This window comes from Delphinapterus leucas, chromosome 1, assembly GCF_059928025.1.
Source record: "Delphinapterus leucas isolate spDelLeu-1000000601 "Yukka" chromosome 1, BTC_Dleu_Yukka2, whole genome shotgun sequence".
In the NCBI taxonomy this organism is placed as follows: Eukaryota; Metazoa; Chordata; class Mammalia; order Artiodactyla; family Monodontidae; genus Delphinapterus; species Delphinapterus leucas.
Window position 1 is genome coordinate 33,892,874 of NC_143129.1, and position 24,438 is coordinate 33,917,311.

At 36.1% G+C, this 24,438-nt stretch overlaps 1 protein-coding gene across 1 annotated transcript in view; it reads right to left on the minus strand.

Moving 5' to 3' along the window:
* Positions 1–24,438, minus strand: part of SDCCAG8 (SHH signaling and ciliogenesis regulator SDCCAG8) — a 263,252-nt gene that overhangs the window by 155,764 nt on the left and 83,050 nt on the right. The window contains 2 exon segments of the mRNA XM_022579435.3: positions 13,806–13,922; positions 16,773–16,907. Of these exon segments, the coding sequence (XP_022435143.2) occupies positions 13,806–13,922; positions 16,773–16,907 (252 nt within the window).

Below are 24,438 nucleotides of genomic sequence, written 5' to 3' on the forward strand. Positions count from 1 at the left end.
TCTAGTTTAGGTACTATTACTAATTATTTAAAGTTCATTCTTTAGTTCACTCAGGCATTCATTTACTCATTCATTGAACTAACAGATAAAACTTACGGTAGGCCTTCTCTGAGCTGGATACCAGGGATACAATGATGAATAATATATGGACTCTGACTTCATAGTAGTTTACAGACACTTCTGGCAAATAATAGTTTTCTGGGGCTCAGTGTTTCTATCCTCATCTCTTATGCCTCCTTTTGCCCTCCAGGAGTATATGGAACAGTGTCTTTGCATATTCTGTCCCTTTTGCCTGAATGGCCTTCCCTTCCCACTCTCTCTGTTCCCCCTCCAGACTAGGTTGAAATATGAATTTCATGGTAGAATCTTTTTTTTAAATAACAGATTTATTGACATAATTTACATACAACTCTCCCATTAAAGTATATAGTTGAATGTGTTTTAGTATATTCAGAGTTGTGCAACCACCACCTTGATGAATTTTAGAACATTTTAACACCCCAAAAGAAACTCCATACCCATTAGCAGTACTCCCCATTTGCCCCCAACCCACTCAGCCCAAGCATCTACTAATCTTTCTGTCTCTATAGATTTGCCTATTCTGGACATTTCATATAAATTATACAATATGTTGTCTTTTGTGACAAGCTTCTTTCACTTAGCATAATGTTTTCAAAGTTCAGCCATGTTGCAGAATGTATCAGTACCTCATTCTTTTTTATTGCCAACATATAGCTGTATAGACATAGATATAGATAATCACATTTTATTTATCCATTTATTAGTTGAAAAACATTTGTGTTGTTGCGAGTTTGGGGCTATTATGAATAATGCTGATATGAACACTCATGAACATGTTTTTTTAAAAAAAAATTTATTCATTTATTTTTGGGTGCATTGGGTCTTCGTTGCTGCCTGCGGGCTTTCTCTAGTCGCGCTGAGGAGGGGCTACTCTTCGTTGCAGTGTGTGGGCTTCTCATTGCGGTGGCTTCTCTTGTTGCAGAGCACAGGATCTAGGCACACAGGCTTCAGTAGTAGTGGCACACGGGCTCACTAGTTGTGGCTCGCGGGCTCTAGAGCGCAGGCTCAGTAGTTGTGGCACATGGGCTTAGTTGCTCCACGGCATGTGGGATCTTCCCGGACCAGGGCTTGAACCCGTGTCTCCTGCATTGGCAGGTGGATTCTTAACCACTGACCCACCAGGGATGTCCCTCATGAACATGTTTTTGTGTGGACATGTTTCATTTCTCGTGGGTATAGACCTAGTAGTAGAATTGCGGGGTAACTTTTGAGAAACTGTCAGACTATTTTCCAAAGCAGCTGCATAGTTTATAATCCTGCCAGCAGTGTGAGGCTCCAATTTCTCCACATCCTCGTCAACACTTGTTATTATCTATCTTTTTGATTATAGCCATCCTAGCAGGTGTGAAGTAGTATCTCATTTTCGGTTTGATTTGCATTTCTGTGATAGCTAATGATGATGAGCATCCTTTCATGTGCTTATTTGCCATTTGTATATCTTCTTTGGAAAAGTATCTATGAAGATTCTTTGCCTGCTTTGGAAATGGTTTATCTTTTTATTATTAAACTGTAAGCCTGCTTTATACATCCTAGTAACAAGTCTCTTATCAGATAGGTAATTTGTAAAAATTTTCTCCCATTCTGTGGGGCTTTTTTCCACTTCTTGATGATGTCCTTTGAAGCACAGAAGTTTTTAATTTTGATGATATCCAAGTTATCTATTTTTTTCTATGGTTGCTTATGCTTTTGGTGTCATATCCAAGAAAACCATTGCCTAGTCCAAGTTCACAAAGATTTATGCCTGTCTTCTTCCAAGAGTTTTGTAAGCTTAGCTCTTACAGTCACGTCTTTCTATCTACTTTGAATTAATTTTTATATATAATATAAGGTAGGGGCCCAACTTCATTCTTTTACATGTGGATATCCAGTTTTCCCAGCACCATTAGTTGAAAAACTATTTTTCACCCATTGAATTTTCTTATTTTCCATGTTGAAAACTGATTGACTGTTGTGTAAAATCTTTTTGAATTCTCTCCCACCAAAGTAAGCTACCCTTCCACTGAGCCCTCATCTTATCACATTCAACTTTCTCACCAGACCATAAGAGTTGTATGAGCAATACATATATTTTATTTTTCAATGCAACCCCAGCGCCTATTTGTTAGTGACACCTAATAGGTTATCAGTAACTATTAGTTAGATAAATGAATGCATTAAAATGAGGTATTAACTCTCAGCTTACTCACAGTCTAATCATTTATGAAATGAAGGGGCCAAACTAAGTCATTAAAGTCTTTTTGGGTCTCAGTACCCACCAAGCTACTGCCCTTTACTATCTGATGTCCTCCCTTTGATCCTTCATATGAAGCCACTGAAACAAGGGAGACTAAAGATAAAAATTACCTTCATGAATTTTATTGCTATGTGGTTAGAAAGCATCTTCTGAAAAATGCCAAGCTATATTAAGTTACTCTTAACAACCAGCAATGGTTGGGGGAAACGGGGGTGGCGAAAAGGAGCTATAGCAATTACAGTTTAAAAAAATCCATGATTATGGATCCCTCCTGAAAATACAGATAGAATATAATGATGGATCTGTGGTCATGTTGGCCCCTTCTAAGTTATAGTTGAATGTGAAACAGTAAATAGAGGTGAAAGCCCAGTTGTTCTTAGTGTAAATGTCTTTAGAATGCCTTCTAAAATCTTTCTCATTTTCTCTTCCTACTTTGTTTTTTTCCTTTTCCTCTACTCTCCTTTTCTTGTTTTTATAACTGGAACAACTCAAGAGTCCTTTGTTCTCTCCTGGCTGATGAAGTAAGTCAAAGGTATCCTAAATTCAGCATTTAGAGACTTCAGGCTCTGCTCAAGAAAAGCCTGCTTATCAGTAAGTCACACTTCTTATATTATGTATTAGTGAGACATATGTGCCATGTATCTATATATATATACACACATACATACATATATCTGTATATATACACACACACAAAGATATTTGTCCTTAGATTTTTAAATATATAAATAGATATTTGATTCATCCATTTGCCTAAATCCCCTTTTAGACCAAAACATCTGGCTCTTGATATATAAGCCCTTAAACAGCTTCAATCACTGTACACACAGTGGACTTTCAATTACTTAGGGAAGAAACACTGCCCCAGCCCTATTTTTCTATGATAAACGTAAGTGTAGAGACAAGTTGAAAATGACACCCTAAAGTTTCTAATTCAAATTAGGATATGACAATTACCTCTCAGGATGAGATTATCATATTAAGTGAAGTAAGACAGAGAAAGACAATTATCATATGATATCATTTATATGTGGAATCTAAAAAAGTGATACAAATGAACTTATTTACAAAACAGAAACAGACTCACAGACATAGAAAACAAATTTATGGTTACCAAAGGGGAAAGCAGGGGAGGGATAAATTAGGAGTTTGGGATTAAAATGTACATACGACTGCATGTACAGATAACCAACAATGACCTACTGTATAGCATATCTCATAATAACCTATAATGGGAAAGAATCTATATATAACTATATATGTAGTTATATATATATATATAACTGAATCACTTTGCCACACACCTGAAACTAACACATTGTAAATCAACTATATTTCAATAAATTTTTTTAAATGAGTGAATTCAGATTTCTATGCAGATAATTCTGAACAAGTGAAAGAAGGACCCAAAAGAAAAGGTAGTACTTGCAATGATGGGACAATCTTTCATGTCAAAGAATTCAACAGTTCTTTCTCCTCCATCTTCTTAAGATTTCCCTAAAAGTTTTTACCTCCCCCTTTTCCTTGGCTGCCACTTTCTCTAAGACACGAGCATTCCCTTGTACTTTATGGGGAACTTTCAACCACAGTTGACTCATGACTTTTGAAGCCAGGCCAATGTTATTACTTGCATGTTTTATTACCATGGCTGGGGGGGGGGCGGCGGTGACAGGGGGTGGAGGGGAAGAAGAGAGAAAGAGAGACAGGATGAATATGAATGAATATCAGAACTTCAGTTGTAAGTAGAGAGATTCTATACAGAAAAGAATTTTCTATTCTCCACAGGGAATGCCAAAAATTCTCAGGGAAGTCAGAAAGCAGGTCAGAAATAAGGACACTGCTGCTTTCTTGTCTTTTCTTTAAAATCTAAATGTTACTGTAAGTGATCCACTTAAATATAGATGTTAACACCAAGAAGGGTTAAATTACCTTGACCATCTCTTAAGAATAGTAGCATGAAAATCTAAACATCTTGCAATTTATTAATAGTCATGAGCAGCCTGCAGTTATATCTAGAATCTATGTCTAGGGCAGCCTCTCACATTGTACTCCAATGAGGGTCAGGGGAACATGCCAGGGATATGTGAAATCTCTAAGAGAATTAAAAACTTGTTCTCATTCTGATGATTAAAAAATCAAAATACAAAAAAATATGATCATATTCTAGGTCATCCAGATCCAGAATTGCCACAGCATTTCATTCCATGGCTGTATTTATGAGAGCACCAAGGAAAAACTGAAAGTGAAAGCATTAACTATTAATGCCATTTTTCTCCAAAGGAGTTACCAATTTATTCCCAGGGGTCATGGGTTCACACAGATATGAAACTCTGACTAAGGGTATTTAATTCTGCAGGCTTCCTGAAAAGTGACTACTCTTCCAAAATACTATCTTGGGCAGTTTGCTGTTGCCTAAAATCCTTCCAATAGAACTTCATTCTTAATTCAGACTAGGACTTTAATCCTTATTGCAGATTAAATGGTATCTATCTTGTAATTAAATTCAACTGTTTAAAAGGCTAGATGTTTTATTGTTCTACTATTCATCATAATGAAAAGAATATAATCTAAAATTGATGACAGGAAAATTTCATTCTTATTATAACAGAAGTGTCATTTTTATAAAATCAGAGTGAATGGGAAATTTGGAATGACACTTGAGACTCCATGTAATTTTACTGATTTTATTAATACTTAATTCATAAGTAAGAACAACAGAGAAATATTTCCTATGTTTCTGAAAACACAGGCATTTAGACATAAAGAAAACCTTAGCTTTCACTTATCCAAGCTTCTCATTTCACTGGGAAAGAAAATGAGGCTCTGAGAGGTTTGCTCAGGAAGTTAGCTGAAAAGTCAAATTAAGTCTTTGGACTCACAGTCCACAGGTAAAATACTACCCTGTACATTCTGTGTTTCACCTTCCATTATTAGTCATGTGCAAATCTTCTACAAATCGTTAAAGTAACTGTCAATTCTTTTATTTCTAGAAAACTAATCCTACTTGATTCTAACACTGTTAATAAGATGGCATTTTGTTGTATGTCATCTCAAAATGATGTTGAAAATCTTAAAATTGTCTCATTACATAGAAAACACTACAAAGGAAACGAAAAACTTATGCACATATTCCCAAAATATAATACGACTTCTGTGCCTGACTGTAAGACATGCAGCATGTTATAAGTAGGCAATTACTTGGGATTCTGAACCTTATAGAAGACTTTTTTCTATGAGCAATCTTTTATAACAGAGATGTGGCACTTGAGATACTGAGGTCAGTGATACAAGTATGCTATGGAATCAAAAAACACATGCATTCCTTGAACACCTCCTCCTTCCCCTGTGCGCCTATCCCCATTCCTTTGCTCAAGCTGCCATTTTCCAACCTAAATGCCTTCGTCTCCCATCTATGGTGGGCAACATCCTTACCATCCTTCAAGTTTGTCCTCTCTCCTTCTCCTAAATCATCTTACCCTTCGGTAGTTTGCTAATGATAGTTATTATGTTCTTTGACATATATTTATTTGCAAACCTGTCTTACATACTCCCTTTTTTTAAGAACAGAAGTTCATTCTAGGCCAGCATAGTGCATGCAATATATGGTTACTGAGTTAAAAAAAAAACGAGTGAAACTTAGGGCAAAAGGATTCTAAATTTATAACAGTATCTGTTCTCTTCAAAATATGACTTATCACTTTCCTTTGAAAGTACATGTAAATGGCCATATTAAAGTGATCTATGAAGAGAAGGCAGCAACGCATAAAATGCTTAAGATATTGTTAAGTGGAAAAAGTAAAAACCATAATTACATCTATGCTATGTTTACTACTTGAAAATATTATATATGCATATGGACAAAAAGTAGAAGGTAAAACAGAAAAATGAAAACAATTTGCTCTGTTGGGTGGTGGAATTATTGGCTTCTGTGAATGTGTCTATGTTTATACAATAAATATTTTTAAAAATGTATACATATGTAGTAATTAGTAATATTTATACTGGATATTGGTACTAATATTTATGGACTATAAAACAAAAAAGCATCTGTAGCTGTCCTATGTCTAATACCACTCAGTTTGCCAGCCTGCATGGAAACATATTCAAAGAACTGCTGCCACCTGGTAGTCACCATAATTGCAGACTTGGTAATCAGAGAAGGTAACCGGTAAGATTAGAAGGCTGGGTCAACTTTTAAGGTCAAAATAAGCATGCACAAATTTTTTAAGGACCGAAATATGAATCATCCACTGAAATTGAAATACGGCAAAACCTGTATTTCTTTAGGACCAATAGTTGATGAATCTTATGACTTCCTTAAAACACAAAAATATTTCTTGACTTCACTTTACAGTTTTATATTCCTATCCAAAGGCACACATTTATTTCTAAATATTTATCCCATAAGGCGTATTATTTCTAAAATGGCTTGTTTTGTTTCTTATTTGTGCCCTTATCTCTAAATAGCCCTATATTGCTACTTTCATATATATTGTTTCTGTGCATATTTGATTTTTTAAAAAATATATTATTATGGTGAATAGCATTATCATCTTTGCTGGAAAATCAAATGACTTTTTTGAACATACGTATTTCCATGTTGGTTTTATGAATGAGATATACATATACTGCCCCCTAAAACCATGGCCCAAATCATTATTAAAGTTACTAATGCTAAATGCCCCAAGGATCTGCAACTTGGTATTATTCACTGGATTGATTTGGAACTGTTTCTTTGTTCAAAAAAATCAAACTCAATTTTTTACTGCTAATTTTCTGACCTTACAAACATAATTATAATCTTAAACGGAGAAATTAACTTTATGTGGTGTTTTAGAAAAATAATAAGTTGATAACATTTTATAAAATGGAGATATTTTAAATTATTTACGAAATCCTATTTGTTCCATTCAAGCATCACACAGCACAAGAACAAAAGAAGCTGATTTATTAGACATATGCCAGGGTGAAGAATTTTCTCAGAATTCTTGGTTAGCCTGTGATAAGAACACAAATTTATCTAAGTATGATGAACAATGCTTTAGGGCATACTTAGGGAAGATGCTATTTAAAAAAAAAAAAAAGCTTTATTGCATCACACACATGGAACCAGATTCTCCCTCTTATGGGCTGTAGCCAGCATGAAGTTCACACTACATTAATTTGCACTTGTCGATATGCTACTTTGCAAGTATTTTTAAGGCATGTTCAAATGTGTACTCTGTCTCTTAAACTAGAATATAAACCCCCTAAGGGCAGGACCTGGGTCTTCTAGCTATCACCCCACAGTGCCTAGCGTTCTGGTCTGGGCAGGCCAAGCCCTCTCGAATGGCTGTGGTCTGAGTGAGAAGCAGGGAAACGAATGTGCTAAGCCTCCAGCACTGAAAGACGGTGTGAAGAACACTGGAGAGCAACTCTGTCATCACCAGGACCAAGTGATTACATGTACTAACGGCATGCCCAAGTGGCCCAATCCCAGTCATTTTTTAGAGACAGAAGTGAGACTGCAGGTGGTAGTTGGATAGTTTCTGAAGTTTAGCTCTCAGAAGCCATCCATTATCTCAATATATTCCCCAAAAGCCTTCTGAAGAGAGTATACAGCATTACAGACACATAAGAAAGAACAGAGACGAACGGGATTTTTCTTTAATCTGTAGTTGCTAAATTACGAGTAGAAAAGACAAATATCACTACTAGCCAGTTTAACACAGTGAAATATTCCTAGGATGTTTCCAGAATCAAATAAAAGACAATGGACCTCAGAGGTCCATTAGCTTGGGTCTTTAGGTAAAGCATATTACTGCTACTGTTTAAAACTAAAAATTTCAGGGAAGAAACTTCCATGGCCTGTTGTAGCAATCTATTTCAATCTTCTTACTGTCAGAAAGTTATTTCAGGCTGCTGTGATTTCCAGTTGCTGTGATTAAATCTCTTTGTTCTTATTCTTTCCACACTAAAGATTGAGAACAGGTGTTTAACTTTCTCCTTGAAATTATCTGTCAAGTCCTTAAAGACAGTGAAGCAATGCTTTAGTCTTCTCTAAGTAGAAAGGTACAATTCTTCAACTTTTCTTTATTACTTTTATTTCTCTGGCCTTAAGTAGGACTTAACCTTTAGGACGTGTTGGGCTTCCTCTCATATTTACACAAAGCCATACAAAATAGCTGTACTACTCCCAACAATCTAATTCATTCAACTGAACTTAGGAAATAACTCCTGTGTTGATACAGTCCACATTTTTTAATGTCAGCATTAAAGTGTGGCGTCATACTGCTGTAGGTACGAGCAACACTCAAACCTTTTTTGGTGCTAATTTTCTAGCCAAAATTTTCTGATCTATTTCTTTTGTATATGTGCTCTAGCCTTAAATATTTGCTTTGATTACCCCCTTCAGGTAATTTTGAGCTTCAACGTTTCCTACTCAGTATTAGCCACAACTCCAAAGTTATAAATTACACAATACTGATAAGAAAGTCTTTTTATCTCTGAAAGAAATTGAACCAACCTAAAAATGTTGTAATATAAAACAATTTATTTATGTATATGTGTATTCTCATCCAAGCCAGTTTTTAAGCCATGTGCCACTAATAATAATAAGACTAAAACCAATCATATATTCACCTGCTGATGCCATTAGATGATTAAGAGACCAGGGATCAGGCACATTTTCTGTATTTCAAAATACTCTAAAACCATTAAGTTATAATTTAAGATTGATAAGTCTTCAATCTCAGAACTCCACACTCTAGCAGGGCAGGGGAAACAAAGTTTTATCTTTATACTCAGGGCAGGGGTTGGCAAGATTTTTCTCTAAAGGCTCAGATAGTATTTCAGTCATGGTGGGCTACGGGGTCTCTGCCACAACTTCTCAGCTCTGCCTTTGTAGCAGGAAAGCAGCCATAGACAATACATCAACAAATGAGTGTTGCCATCCTCTTCTACAACTTTATTTGTAAAAACAGACTGCAGGTCAGATTTGGCCCATACTCTGTAGCTGGCCAGCCTTCTTTTACAGATACAGGACACCTGCGCATGTTAAACACACACTCATATCTGCATATGTAAGTAGGAGTATATATGTGTGCGTTAGCACACCAAATCTCTGTCTGTCTATCCCCATAGCCATGGTGGCTTCTTGGGCATGTGATCAGTGTGCTCATACAGGGCCCTGTGTTTAGAAGGGCCCTGAACTTGCAGTTTAATGCTCTGTGGTCAACGTCTTAAAATTCTTAATGATTTTATATTGGAATTTGTGGTTTTATAGGTGAAGTCTGATGGTACAATGGAAGCCCCACTCACATCTGTGGTCTTGTCTCTCCACTGACTCATGGCAGCCCTGGGGCACTTCTTGGACACTTGTTCCCTTCTAGCTTCCTCTTCCTGGCCCCTGCCTTGGGACCTTGCTGCTCTCCATGTTGGGTGGGACCAGGTCATGGCAGTGTTAGGGGGAGGCATTCGTTCTGCCGTTATCCTTTACCTCTGGCAGGAGCCTGGATGTGAGCCTGGGAAAGGTTGGGTTGAGTGTGTACACCCCAGGACATGGAGTTGACTATCCCTCCTCCCGCCTGGAAGCACTACAGCACACTCAACGGACTCAGCATGGAGCCTCTGCCCACTCTGACCCCTGTACCAAGTGTCTCCCTGTGTGGAGGCTGCAGTCTCTAGGGGGCTGCCCAGCTGACCACCTTGGGATGGAGAAGACTGACTCTCTCCCCTCCCCACCAGGGCATGGTGTATGGGTTCTGTGGCTAGTGACATGGAGAACCTAGAAACCATGGATTCATCTGTACACTCAGTCATGGGGCACCTATGGGGGTCTGCGTTCCCCCCACCATGAATATCCCTGTGCTGGAGGGAGTCCAACATTAAATAGCAAATAAAAACACCACGACATTCAGAGGGAGGGAGGAAGAGGGAGAAGGGGAGAGAGAGAGAGAGAGGAAAGGCTGCCTGCAGGATAAAGGAAAACGTTTTGTAATTCAGTACCTTTAACATCACTTTTTTCCTGCTTTTTGAACAAAGGGCCCTGTGTTTTCATTTGGTACTAGGCCCTGATCAAAGATTAGGGGCTGTAAAGAATCATCTTCTGAGACTCATCTACCAAAATGGAAGCTAATAAAGAAAATTCCACTTATGCATCACTCATTTCAGAGTCAGCTAACCTTCATATCACCAGGGTAATAACAGGTTTCCTGCAGCCTTCCTAAATGTTAAATGTAAGGCTCTGAAATTAATTATGTATTTTGGATTTCAGACTAAGGGCCTCCTTTCAGAATATGATGATTGGGGTTGCTGCAAGGTAGCCATTTCCTTCAGACAGTTTGCTACAGGATTAACTCATTTCCTTAGAATGGTGATGAGGTACCCTATAAATATAAAGCACAATCAAAACATTATGCAAGAAATTTATTGATAACAACAAAGAAAGTTGAAACTTTTCTGAGATTTCCCTTTATTTCCTATTAAAGAAGGTAACACCATAACATTCTAACATACAAAAACGTGGGTTTCCCTGATTTGAATAAACTAACTGTAAAACAAACACTGTAGAGATGGTATTTGAATATGGGTTGGGCATTATAGGATATTAAAGAATTATTAATATTTTTAGGTATGATGATGACATAGTGATTGTGAAAAAAATCCTTCGTAGATGCACACTGAGGCATTTATGGGTAATAACACAATGTCTGAGATCTGCTTTACATACTTCAGCAAAAGCAGAAGAGAGGGAAGACAGAAGAGGAAGAGGAAGAGAAGATGGAGAAGAAAAGGATGACAAAGATGACAAAGAAGATGAAGATGACAATGAAGGTGAAGATGAAGGAGAGAAAAAAATGTGAGGTAGATGGAATAGGATTGGCAAAATGACGGGCCTAGGTGATGGAGATGTGGGAATTCATTATAATAGTCTCTTTATCTTCATATATGTCTTTAAATTCCCATAATGGAGTGTGTGTATATGTATAACTGTTGTCTACAAAAAATTTCTAATAAAAATCAGGGCACAGATTTTTCATTCTCCTTCATACCAAATGTCTTTTTTTTTTTTTTTTTTAGTGCGAGAAGCATCCTCTGAGGCTGACAGGAGCTCTCTAAACTGAAGAGATACAAAGGAGTTGATGGGAAGGATAATCTGCCCATCAGTTCCTAACACAATAAAAAAAAAAAAAAAAAGAAAAGGAGAAAATGGGAGCAAGAGATTGCCATTGTTACTCTCCTAACCTTTCCTTCTAATTATGCCAGAGTCAAGGCTTGGGTCACAAGGAAAATGATCTGGGTGGTCAACCATTTGCCCTCTTTTGTATACATCAAAAAGCTCTTGTTCTCACCACATTCCAATCTGACAGATTCCCATCTACTTTAAAAATGTAAGAAGCCAGATTAACAAAAATATAAATAAAATATTTATATATTTTACAAGGAACCCCCTTTTTTGTAAACATAGAGATAGCCTTCTTGTTATTCTGAATTGCATGATATGTAACACTTTAAAAGTAAAATATGCTTTATATTATTATAGGTACTTCAGATAAACATTCAACATGCCCAGCTTTTAAAAGTTAAATGTAAATTTCTCTCTTGAGTGCAGATGGTGGCCAAGCAAAGTAGCTCTTCAGTCATAAAGACAGAAGGTCAGGTCATGGCTGAAAGACCAAAGAACAATTGCTGCTTTGCTACTCCAGATCATCAATGGAATGAGACACCACTACTTTCTTTTTTTTTGAAACTGTCTATTCAATACAAAATAGTTACAAGGAGTACCTATAAGATTTCCTCAAATTATGTCCAAGAAAAAATACTAATAAGCACATCACATCTCTGACATCCTAAAAAGGCACATCTCTAACTAAAAATAATACTAAAATCATTATAAAAACTGTCAGTGTTTCCCTATTTAGCAGGAAATATTTACAAATGAAAACTGCTCCTTTTATAATCCTGCAACTTTAGCCTCCACCTCATTAGTGGTTAATTAAAATGAGATATAGCACTAAAAGACAAATATTACAAATACTTCTACACACGTTATTCATTTATAAGGGATATTATAATCTTATTATTCCTATAGTGTTCTTTCTCCTAGAATATTAAAATGTAATTCTTAAATAACTCAGAGACTCTTCCTTACTGTATTTTTCCAGTTAGTCCAAAATGTTATGCTGGCAGATGCTACAGAATAACAGAAAAGGTATATAATAATGCGTAAGCATGCCAATATGATACTTTTTTTAAAAAGTCGTATAATATATCAGAAAAGGAAAGTTCTGTGTTGGTTAGTAATCCTAGATCTTCAGTTCCTGATAGAAAGGATTTTTAATTCCACTATCAGGCACGCCCCCAACTGGATGGAATGAAATATCAACAGTTTCATTATTTGTACATGTTAACAAGGAAAATTCTTCTGAGAATTTAAAACTCTTTAGAACACTTTGAATATAGTGATACAAAAGCATAATTTGATTTTGGTTGTTTAGATTTTAATTTAATGCCAGGGATTTCAGCTACAACTTGAAAAACTTTTTGTACTAAATTTCATTATCACTTTCATTTTCAATACTTTTCCCAATTGTCTTTGCATCATTTGCATAGAAGAGTTGATTGGGCTGAAAGGGAGATATGTTGGAAAATACGGTAAAAAGTGTTGAACTAGAAATATATTTCAAAAAAATTTATTTAGGACTACCCACTTTTAAACCATAGTGATTTCTTTAAAATAATGACACTGAAAACTCAGTCTTATTTTAATTGAATAGATTTCTCAACCTGCTTTCACTGAATAAAAAGAATGAAAGCGTTCAATGTTTTGTACTATAACAAAATTAGAAAATCAAAAGTCAGCCTATTAGAACTGCCTCTCTAAAAACTTTATCCATGTTGTCAATTAAAATTGAAGTATCTACATGATCTCAACAAAGATGTAATGTAAAACATCTGTTCAAACTGAAACTGAAGTAAGTAGCAGTTTTTTTCCTAACATTTCCAATTTTACTGTATTTAGGTTTCCTGAGCAAACGTATTCATGGTTATCTTAGTTAAAACTGGTTTCACTCTGCCAACGATCAATTTGATTGACATATTTACATATCAACTCATCTCATCTCACAAATTTTAAACTTTTTCACTTAAAATTGGATTCAAGTTGGCATCTTTAAAGAACTTTATGTACATATATTTTAGGTTCAAAATGAACATTAGAACATTTTCTTTTACTTTTGTAAGTAATAGATACACATATCCAAATGTATATTTATGACCTGTCAGATTGTAATTTCATATGCATGCAGTTGTATTCGCACAATTTCATGTGAAAGGTGATAATTTTAGGCAACTGTAGATGAAATTCTTTTAACAGTATAAATTGGATCATTCCATTAGTTAGAAACAATATAATAGAAATGAATGACTTAGGAATAAAACCATAACCATTTCAGAAAAAAACATTAGTTATGTCTTTAATTGCTGCAGTTACGCTTGTATCAAATCTTACCTGATCTTTAATTTCAAGATCCCTTTTAGTTTTTGTTCTGTACTCTCTGTGCTCCTTTTCTGCCTCATCCTTCTCCATTTTGGTTTTATTCAATTGATAGCGCATTTCTCCACACACCTGTTAGATTATAAAAACTAGATCAATAGCTGCTGGAATCTACCAGGCAAGGCCTGCAATTAGATCTTTTGGTGCCCCCTAGAGGTCATATAAATAAAACACAATAGAACTTTTCTAAGAATGGCATTTTCTATTAGCATATTCAATATATTCTGTTAAGATGTGGAGGCAATATCAGATGTTATTGAGTCTTACAATTTCAAATGACAGATAAAGAAATGCACAACCAGGGAATTTAAATGATATATACAAGATTTTTCATGTAAAATAATAGTTTCAATTGCATATTATCTAAAATGCACTATCATCTTGCTTTTAACTAGGTAAAATTAGTAATTAAAATATTAAGCTATGTCATTATTCATTCAAATTGTCATGGTTATATAGATACTCTATATTAAAAACTTTCCTTTAAACTCGTTATCAGTTAGGCTTTTATTTAAGGAAATTTATAAAGGTATTTTTCTCTCTGCTAATAGACTATATTATCAATATTTATGAGTAGAGTATTACCCAGCTGGTATTTACCGTAGGCTTTGCAGATTATGTCAATCTTACCATGCACAATACTATGTATTTAAATTAAGAAAGTTAAAAGTCATAGACTGCAACTAAGCCCACTCTGCTTTTAAAATAGCTATGGCATTCAACATAAAAGGAAAATATACATGTAAGTGAAATGACTTTAACATATTGTTAAATAATAAACACACTCAGTATCTTAAAATTGTGTATCATTCTTTATGTAATCTTTTTTTTCAATCCAGGGCATCTACAGACAGATAAATACATTTGGAAAATACAACTAGCAGATAAATCTAAATAAAGAAGTTATTAACTTTTGAGATAACTGAGAACTTGTAGAGAGATCAAGTAATACAAACATCTGCTAAGTCAGCTTCTAAGTTACAAATACAAGTTTTTAAAAATCATGTATCATCTAATGGCTATACTTGTTTGAGACTTCGCAATTTTGGTAGTTCTCCAAAAATGATCATTAGAATTTTAGAAATTAGTTTCATCATTATTGAAGTATTAGAATCTTATAAAACCTATATGCATTTCTTATGTTCAAATAAAAAATACGTTAAAAATAAACTAATCTGTGTTCAAAAATTATAGTGACAAGACAGAAGAAAAAGTCAGTAAGTTTCTCCCCAGTGACCCTCAGAAAGCTAAAAAAAGAATAAAATTACTACAAATTGTATCTGAAATTCAAATACCTTCAATGTGCAAGAGTTGATCCTTCCCCTTTCAAAAATATTACTAATTCACAAAAAGTTACTAAAGCTAAATAAAATTTAAAAATTAAGAATTACAGAAAAAAATTAGAGGAGCCCTAATTGACTTTCTTCACTATTCCAATCTATTTGATTTACATATAGGAATAAAATTTAAAGACCCCAATTATAATACCAGAAGATAACAGTTATACAACTATGGTGTTTAAAACCCAACACCAGTACAAAATTATTATACATAATAAATATCTAAGCATTAGGTCCTGTTTAAAATGATTGTACCCCTTAATTTTATTTTTAAAGTTTCCTTGCCTCACTAATTTCAGTTTAAAATGCATTTGCTAAGTTTATCTGTAACACTTAAATTTCATCTAAAATAAATGAACAAATTAAATTTAACTAGAATTATATTATCCCAGGGTTGGAAGCAGGCTTAAGGCACTCCTCTGATGCTTGAGTCCTTTTGGACAGTTCTAAAGACAAGTAATCATTCTTTACTGTACCAAATTTCAACAGAAAGTTCTCTCCTTATAATGAACTGAAAATCCTCATCATACCTTTCACCTATTAATCCAGGTTAACCATTTCCATCTCTCTGCACCAGTTCCCTTACTTCTACCCCTACCTCCACACAAACATCAATTATATTGGCAAATATGATATTTTAAGCTTCTACATTAGCTAGCTTGAATTTTAGAAAGCAAATGAAGAACTATATAAATTCAAGGAAAAAAAAAGAAAAAATAGGCTTCCTTTCCTAATATATATTAAAGTTAATTTAAATTACTGAGTTATAAAACAATAATGGCATTAAAAATGTGTCCAAATTTAGGAAAATATGTTGAGAAGTAAAATGCAGTATGAAATGGGTATGCATTTTAATAAAATTATCTGTGTATGTACTGATGAAAAATAAATTGATTTAATTTATTACATCATGCGTGTCCATATTTAGTGACTTAGTTTTAAAGCAATGATTACTGAAATCTACACAGACTTCTAGTGTTTCTTAAACATGTACCTTAGCCAGTTAAGATCATTAAGCATTTTAGTTCTTGGTTCACAAGTTTGTGATGCCCATAGTGCAGGCACAGTGATACCACAGTGTAAAGTATAAATTTAAGGACCAACAGAATAAGAAGTTGTAGTATTAGAATCTTGATTTTAGAGAACAGGTCTGAAAGAATGAGAGATGGAGAATTACGTTAAGCACACTTTTCATGTTATAAATAAATACATGTCTTTTAGTATTATTGTGAAGACCAAACTTATGCAAAAAATTACTCCTAGTTGACTAATTCAGATGCACAAGTTTTATCAGGTATTCAATAATTAAAGTAATAAAACTTGTTAATTTACAGTTCTGTCTCAGCAACTTAAGCTCTTTGAGGACATTATTTGTGTCTAATTCATCTTTGTATTTGCAGCACCCAGAAAAGGGCCTGCTGATAATAAGTAAATGTTTGCTGAATGACCATTATGTGGACCTTTATTATCTTGAAATAACAAAATTTTTATACCCCAGACTTCTTTTTGAGCTTTTAACACTAGGAAAAAATTTTCAACTAAAATATTTAAGTAATTAGTAAACTAAACTCTCTCTTTGTACCTTTGTGACATCCATTTCCCGGGAAGAAAGCTGGTTTTGAATTTCCTCTAGTTGATTAACAGCTGAAATTTTCTCTCTTGTAATCTTTTCCACCTGAGCCTCCAGTTGGGCAATACTCTGAGATAGGGTCAACGTCTGTACGAGGAAAAAAAGTCCTAAGTGATAATGTCATTTGACAAAAATATTTTAAATATCTTGAATTAATAGAGTCTCAGCATGGCCACTGGGCTCTCTCTGTAAGTCATTTCTCTGTGGATTGGGTATCTCCATTGCTCTGCATTCTCAATTCATCTCCCTTGACTATCACCTCACGTAATTTTCTTTTTTTTCTGGTGGTGAGAACTTTTAAGATTTGCTCTCTTAGCAACTTTCAAATACACAGTACAGTACTGTTAACTATAATCACCATGCTTTTTAAATATTAAAAATAGAATCAATCAGCAGATATTAAGAAACTTCCATATGCTATACTAACCCTGTAAGAATACCAAAGTTTTATGTCCTTTAAGAATTTCTAACCACCTTATAAAGATATGCCTAATATCTGAAAAATTCAATAAGAATATAAAATAGTATTTTTTAAAAATACGAAGTATTTTAGAAATTTTGTACTATGGTAGACACAAGAATAAAGGTGCTGAATTTATCCTCCATGCTAAAATATATTTCAAATTTTCTTGATATATTATTTCTCAACTAAAATTATTTACATGCACAGTACTTAACACATCACACTGTTTTTTGTTGTCTGTTTCCTCATTAGACTAGAAGTTCCTCAAGAGCATATTCCTCAACAGGTATATGTTTAACATTTGATGAATGAATGAATCAGTAGAATAAATGGCTTTTCGGAGGGACTATACGGATATCAGGTTCTTAGTTTTTCTTCCCAGGGTCAGAAATGTTTTCTAGACCTTAGATTTAACCTTTATAGCTTTTGGTTTGCAATTAGATTTTACTCTGCTCCAGTAGGTCAAACTTTTCTAGGCTATTAATTTCTCATTTGTATTAGCAGTTTTAAAGTGATGAAGAAATGCTACCTTGCCCCAGATCAAAACATATGGGATAGCTATCAGTTTTTAATCAGCTAAAATAAAAACTGATAACAAATTTGAAATAATATTTGAAATCTGTCATTGTACACTAACATGGGTGTGAATTCAGTTTTACAACTGAAATCAATAACTAAAATTTTGTAATAAAAATCAAGATTACCTTTGTCAACTAATTAAAATTGACAACATGAAAATAATGAGCCCCAGTAGCTACTTTCTAATTTAGACGGTAGATGTATTAATTAACATTTCTGGGGATTGCGGAGAATTGTACATTTAACTTATGGCTGTTTACATGTCCTTCTTTCATCAAGAGACTGGCTACAAATCTAATTTGCACATAAAATTACTTTTACTAATACCAAGCTACAAACTATCCTTATGCAGATTACAATCTGAAACAAAAATTAAATGTCAAAAGAAGTTAAATGTAACAAATCAAAAATATTAATTGAATTTTCTTAATTTAAAACTTCAAGTTCGTGAGTAAGCATATTATGAATATGTAATTATAGCTTTTCTGGAACCATACAACAATAACAAACTTTAATTACCAGCTACTAAAAACCATATATTACTTATTTATGTGGATCTATGGTAAACATATTAATATTGTGTGGTTTTTTTGAAGTAAATGGGCAGACATTTATTTTGCTAATGGTAAATTCTGAGTCAGTTTCTATAGCATGTAACAAATCATACACCTTCCATATGATTCTTTCCCTCTGCCACCCATCACTTCATTCCTCTGCCCACTACCTGTCTGCTCCCTTCTGTCACCCACTTCTCAAGGCCTCCCCTCCTGTTGTCACACCTTCTTTTTCTCCATGCCCACCATCTGGAAGTCAACATTACACTGCAGGAGCTTCTCCATCCACATCTGTTGCAGGGGCAGAAGTAACACAGACAGCTGCAACACTGCTGGATGTCCAGGGTGTTGACATCAGATAAGTCCTTTAAACTTTGACAGGGGCAAGCAAGAGACAAGGACACCCAGGATGGGAGAGCTTGATAGAAATCTCTACACTAAAGCAGTCCCTAGTGCACTGAACGTGGTATAAAGTGGCATTCCTCATAAAAAAAGGTACAAGAATTAAGGATTCTAGCAATGGGCTATTATCAAGGGAACCAAATGAGAAAATACACAAACCACAGGGGGCATTCAATAAATAGATGATTGAAGGACTGATTGAACGAACAAACTTAGCGGTTCAGTGCAACCAAAGACCATTACTGATGCCAACAGGCAAACTCACAGCAAGAACTGTTCATGGGGGAATGATTCAAAATCTGTCTAGGTAGAAGGCATCTGCTCTCCTAGAGCTTCCCACACAAATGAAATTTTTAAGCAGTAAGAAGAAAGGAAAGAAGAAAAATAATAAATAGAAGGAAAGAAAATCTACAAGTCTCATGAGCATTTCTACCACTAGGAAAGCAGGGACACCTGCTCCAGCACTAACCATGAGAAGTTACAACGTTATGATTAATTGTTCAGACACCCTATTAAATTAACTTCCTGTGCTAAGCAGTGTGATAATTTTCTCTTTTAATTCCCTTTGGAAAGGCATGTATTGGATTAACTTTCAGTTGAAACTTAAGTAATGTTGCCAAGTTCATTTCAAGCTAATAAATAAAAAGTAAAGCTGGACTTTATATTAAAATTTGTCTGCTTTTACTAACACAAAGGTCCAAGAAATCTACCCAATAGAGCTAATTCTCTCTTTCACTAGAGTAAGAATAATAACCACAAGCTAAAATTTGTTAAATGGTCTAACCTAAGCCAGGTATTATATTAGGTACTTTCAAAACATTATCTCATTTAATCCTATCAATTCCTTGAGTAGATCAACCAAGGATCTACTACTCTGAAATTTGGAGAGGTTAAATGAATTGTTCAAGGTCACATAAAGGTCAATTTGGATTCAACACTAAATCCTTTTACTTCAGAGCTTCTTTCTGCCATTTTCTGTGAGAGTACTTGCTTCAGTGCTAGGATCACTTTCAGCTCTTTATTCATACATCTTTATTTAGGGCAGGATCTTCAGATTAAATGTCAAATAAGGCTTAATGGAGTCAAAAAGAAAAAAAGGACTCAGACTCAGAAATGCATTGTAGGACTTCCCTGGTGGCACAGTGGTTAAGAATCTGCCTGCCAGTGCAGGGGACATGGTTCGATCCCTGGTGGGGGAATATCCCACATGCCGCGGAGCAACTAAGCCCATGAGCCATAACTACTGAGCCGGCACTCTAGAGCCCGCGAGTCACAACTACTGAGCCCGCGTGCCACAACTACTGAAGCCCACGTGCCTAGAGCCTGTGCTCCGCAACAAGAGAAGGCACTTGAGAAGTGCCAATGAGAAGCCCACGCACCGCAACAAAGAGTAGCCCCCGCTCGTCACAACTAGAGAAAGCCCGCGTGCAGCAATGAAGACCCAATGCAGCCAAAAATAAATAAATGAATAAATAAATTAAAAAAAAAGAAATGCATTGTATTTCTGTTAACACTTTCATTCATGAAATAATTATCAGTTTAAGAAAGTTATATATAAAAGCACCTGGAATATTCCCTGGCACAGTTCAGACTTCCTTTTTTTCTTCTTATCAGGAATTCTCATCAACATATTTTTACATAATAGAACTACTCAGCAAGGCAAAAGTTTCCACTAAACAACCCAGAAAAAAAGTCTCCTAGGCATGAACAGTAGCTGATCTTTGCTCTTGATGCCATTCATTCTCTCTCTCAAAGCTCAGCTTGCAACTTTACCTCCCTCCATACCTTACTCATGTTGGTACATCTCCCCCACACTCTGCATTTCTAAATCCTGCCTGTTTTCTTGAAGCTCAGTTAAAATGCCACCTTCTCCACCAAGTGTTCCATGATCTCTTGCAGACAGAAATCTGTTCTGATCCTCTGAACTCTCAGTATTTTAGTCATGCCTTTCCAATGGCATGGAGCCTTCTTCCTTCCATTTGTATTCCCCTTGTATTCATTCAATAAATATATACTGAACACATTTTATGTGGGAGGAATGTGGCCATAAGGCAATAAGGATGTTAACAAACCATATATGCAAGGGAATCATAGTAAATTAGGGGAGATAATTCAATAAGACTTTGCAATACATTGAGTTATTGAAGCCCATAGGAGGGGCTCCCAAAAATTTATCATTGGGAGACTGTGAGAAGAGGTGGTATCGAGAACTCTGAAGGATCAGTCAGAGAGGTCAGAGGAAGATTCCTCTAGGCAATGGGGGTGAGGTGGGGGGTGTGGGGATGGGAGGGGAGGGGCAAAGCCCTGAAAAATCCTGAAATGAAAACACAGTATGGCAGACTGGCATGTTTGCACATTTGAGGAAGTGCAAGTAGATCGGTATGGTGGTAATACAAGGAAGAAAAGAGAAGGGAGATGAGACTGGAGAACCAAAGAGAGGGAAAAAAATGTACAATCTTTATGCTATAGTAAAAGATCGGGTTATAGAGAGACAAGAAAGGATTTTAAAGCAAGAGACTGACATATTGACGTGTTCATTTTAGGAAGATCATCCTTGGATCTTTGGGTAAGAGAACAGATAAGGAGGTGAGACTAGAAGCAAGGGGCTTCTACCATTTGGGGCTGTAGGAATCACCCAAGGGTGAGACATGGAGAGCAGTGGGATGGAGAGACAAGGCAATGTAAAATCGGTAAGGGCCTGAAACTCTAGAACTTGGTGACTTGATGTACAGGGTGAGGGAGAAGGGGGAAACAAGGATGACAGCAAGATTTCTGAGTTGGGCAAATGGATGAATGAATAGTAGTTCTACTATGAGAGGGAAGATGGGAAGTGCAGCTGGTTTGGGGGCTCACTAGAGAGCTAAAGATTTAGGAATCAATACCATACATATGAAATTAAAGCCACAGTACTGCTAAAGACATCTAAATCTAAAGCTCTCTGCTAAACTCTAGAACCTCCTATCAAGGTGCTTTCTGGATGTGTCTCCTTCATTATCTCAAAGGCAGCTTAAACTCAGAGTAACCTAAAAGGCACACATCATCATTCTCCCAAAACAAGAATATGATTCAGGGTTTCCCTGGTGGCGCAGTGGTTGAGAGTCCGCCTGCCGATGCAGGGGACGCGAGTTCATGCCCCGGTCTGGGAGGATCCCACGTGCCGCGGAGCGGCTGGTCCCGTGAGCCATGGCCGCTGAGCCTGCGCGTCCGGAGCCTGTGCTCCGCAACGGAAGAGGCCACAACGGTGAGAGGCCCGTGTAGAGCAGAAAAAAAAGAATATGATTCAGAGAAATCAAAGAAACAGAACCTTTTAAGGAGAATAAGAATGAAAAAATATTCACTAAAAATAGCACAAGGAGGTCTCCAGTGAACACAGCAATAGTAATTTCATTGGCTATGGGCACAGAAGCTGAAATGTAGTGGGCTGAAGAGTGAATGAGCGGTAAGAAAATGAAGATAACATGTATGGACAAATCTTTCAAGAAACTTGACTATTAAGGGGAAGAGTAAAGAGGGATATGGAATTACTAAGGTGGCTTCCAGCCTTGGCCACACATTGGAATCACCTGGACAATTTTTTAAAATACTGACCCCTAGATCCTACCCTCAGATATTCCCCCATAATTCGTTTGGGATGCAGATTGGGCAATGAGAGTTTTGGAACTTCTGTGTAGCCAAGATTGAGAATGACTGGATAGAAGAAAGATTAGTTTCTTTCAACAGGTGAGAGAAGTTTGAGACTATTTTCCTGGTGATGAGGAAAAGGCTATAGTGAAGGACAAAGGTTGAAGATTCAGAAGAGAGTGGGGAACTAATGGAAACAGGTCACTGAGGTGGTGGAAGAGGATGGGATTCAGAGCACGAGGAAAGGATTAGGATTAAGCCACTCCCATTCTGACACGGTTGCAGTACAGGTGAAATTTTACTTTAGGCAGAGGTAGGGGGGGATAAATAAGGTGATTACCATCTAATGGCTGTCAACTTTCTTTGTTAGGGAAGTAAGGCTCTCTGCCGAGAATGAGGGGAGAGGTGGTATGGTAGAGAATTTGAGGGGAATAAAACTGATTTGAAATAGTCCTTGAAAAATGTATCTTAGATACCAACACTTCCCACCTAGACTACTATAATTACCTCCCACCTGATCTCCAGGGGTTTATTCTGGTCCTGCTTCAAATCTATTGACAGGTGATTTTTCTCAAATATAAATGGGATCACGACACTGCCCAATTTACTGCCATTCAATGGTTTCCCTTCACTTTTGGATAACATTTAAAACCTTTCACATGGATTTTAAGACCATTCATGATTTGGTCCTTGCATACTTCTCCAAACTCATCTTCCACTACTCTGGCCCTTACTTCCTATGCTCCAGTCACCTGAGCCCTCTCTAAATTCCTAGAAAGTATGATGCTTTCTAGCTTCAGAGCCTTGGGAGTGTTGTTTTCCTGGGTCTGAAACTCTTCCCCTCAACTCTTCACCTGACCGCTCCTACTCAACTCTTTTGAGCCTCATTTGCAAAACCTCTTTCTTAGGAAAGTCTTCCATGACTGCCCAGACTAAGTTATATTTGCCTGTTACACATTCTCATGGTACCCTATACCGTACCTTCATGCCTTTATCATAGTGGTAAAAACTCATTTGTGGAAGTATGTGTTTAATGTCTACCTCTCCCACAAGTCTATAAACTTCATGACGTAACTGCATTGGTCCTGTGACTACCACATTCCCAGGACCTCCAATTAATATCTGTTGAATCCTGAATGAACAGGAGAGAGAGGAATGCATAGGAGGACTGCTAGAAAGCACCAACAGAATGGTGGACATTGAACCATAAGTGTATGGTGGTGTCATCTGCAAGATTATGGGATTTTTCTTCCCTAGCTGAGATCACCAGTCCAGGTCAGAGAATGTAGATAACTAGACTGACCTGTAAGTAGGTTTTAACAGGCACAATTTTTTTAAAAAGGATAAGAAAATGAGGGAGTTTATCTTGGCTCAGGTAAGGTAAGACTTAAAACTCATTGGGCAGAATTTGTGAGTTTTCTCTTTATATAGCCTTAGGCTTACACACTGCCTTGCACACGGCAGATACTCAGTAGATACTTGCTGAATGAGTTAACTACCACATGTTTAAGACAGCATGTAGGTATAAGCTGTGAGCCTGCTTTGAAAAAACAGAACATGTAACCATTGTTTGGGTTACTTGAGGGACCACATCTTGCTCAATTTTATTCAACTGTAGCAACTTTAAAGCTAGGTTCCACTAAACTCTGTATTCTAGCTTGTTACTCTTTTTCAAACACTGCCCATCTCATGTTATCTGTTCCCTTTGACTCTAATTTCTCTCTTCCATGTATTCATCTGGTTATAGTCATTATTCATCATGTAATTTGCTAGAACCTATTTTGTACAGAGTATACCATCACTTTTTGTTTTGGTTACTTGGTTTCTTACAAGTGTTTTACCTTCTTAAAGGCTAATTTAGGAGTGAGGGATGAAATGGGGGAGTCATCTCTCCTTGATTTAACCAAGCTTGAAATAAAATCTGGATATCTGCAGAGCACCTGCTCTCCTCTGACAAACAGAAAGGGAATCAAACAGAATGGCAGGATTAGAGTAAATT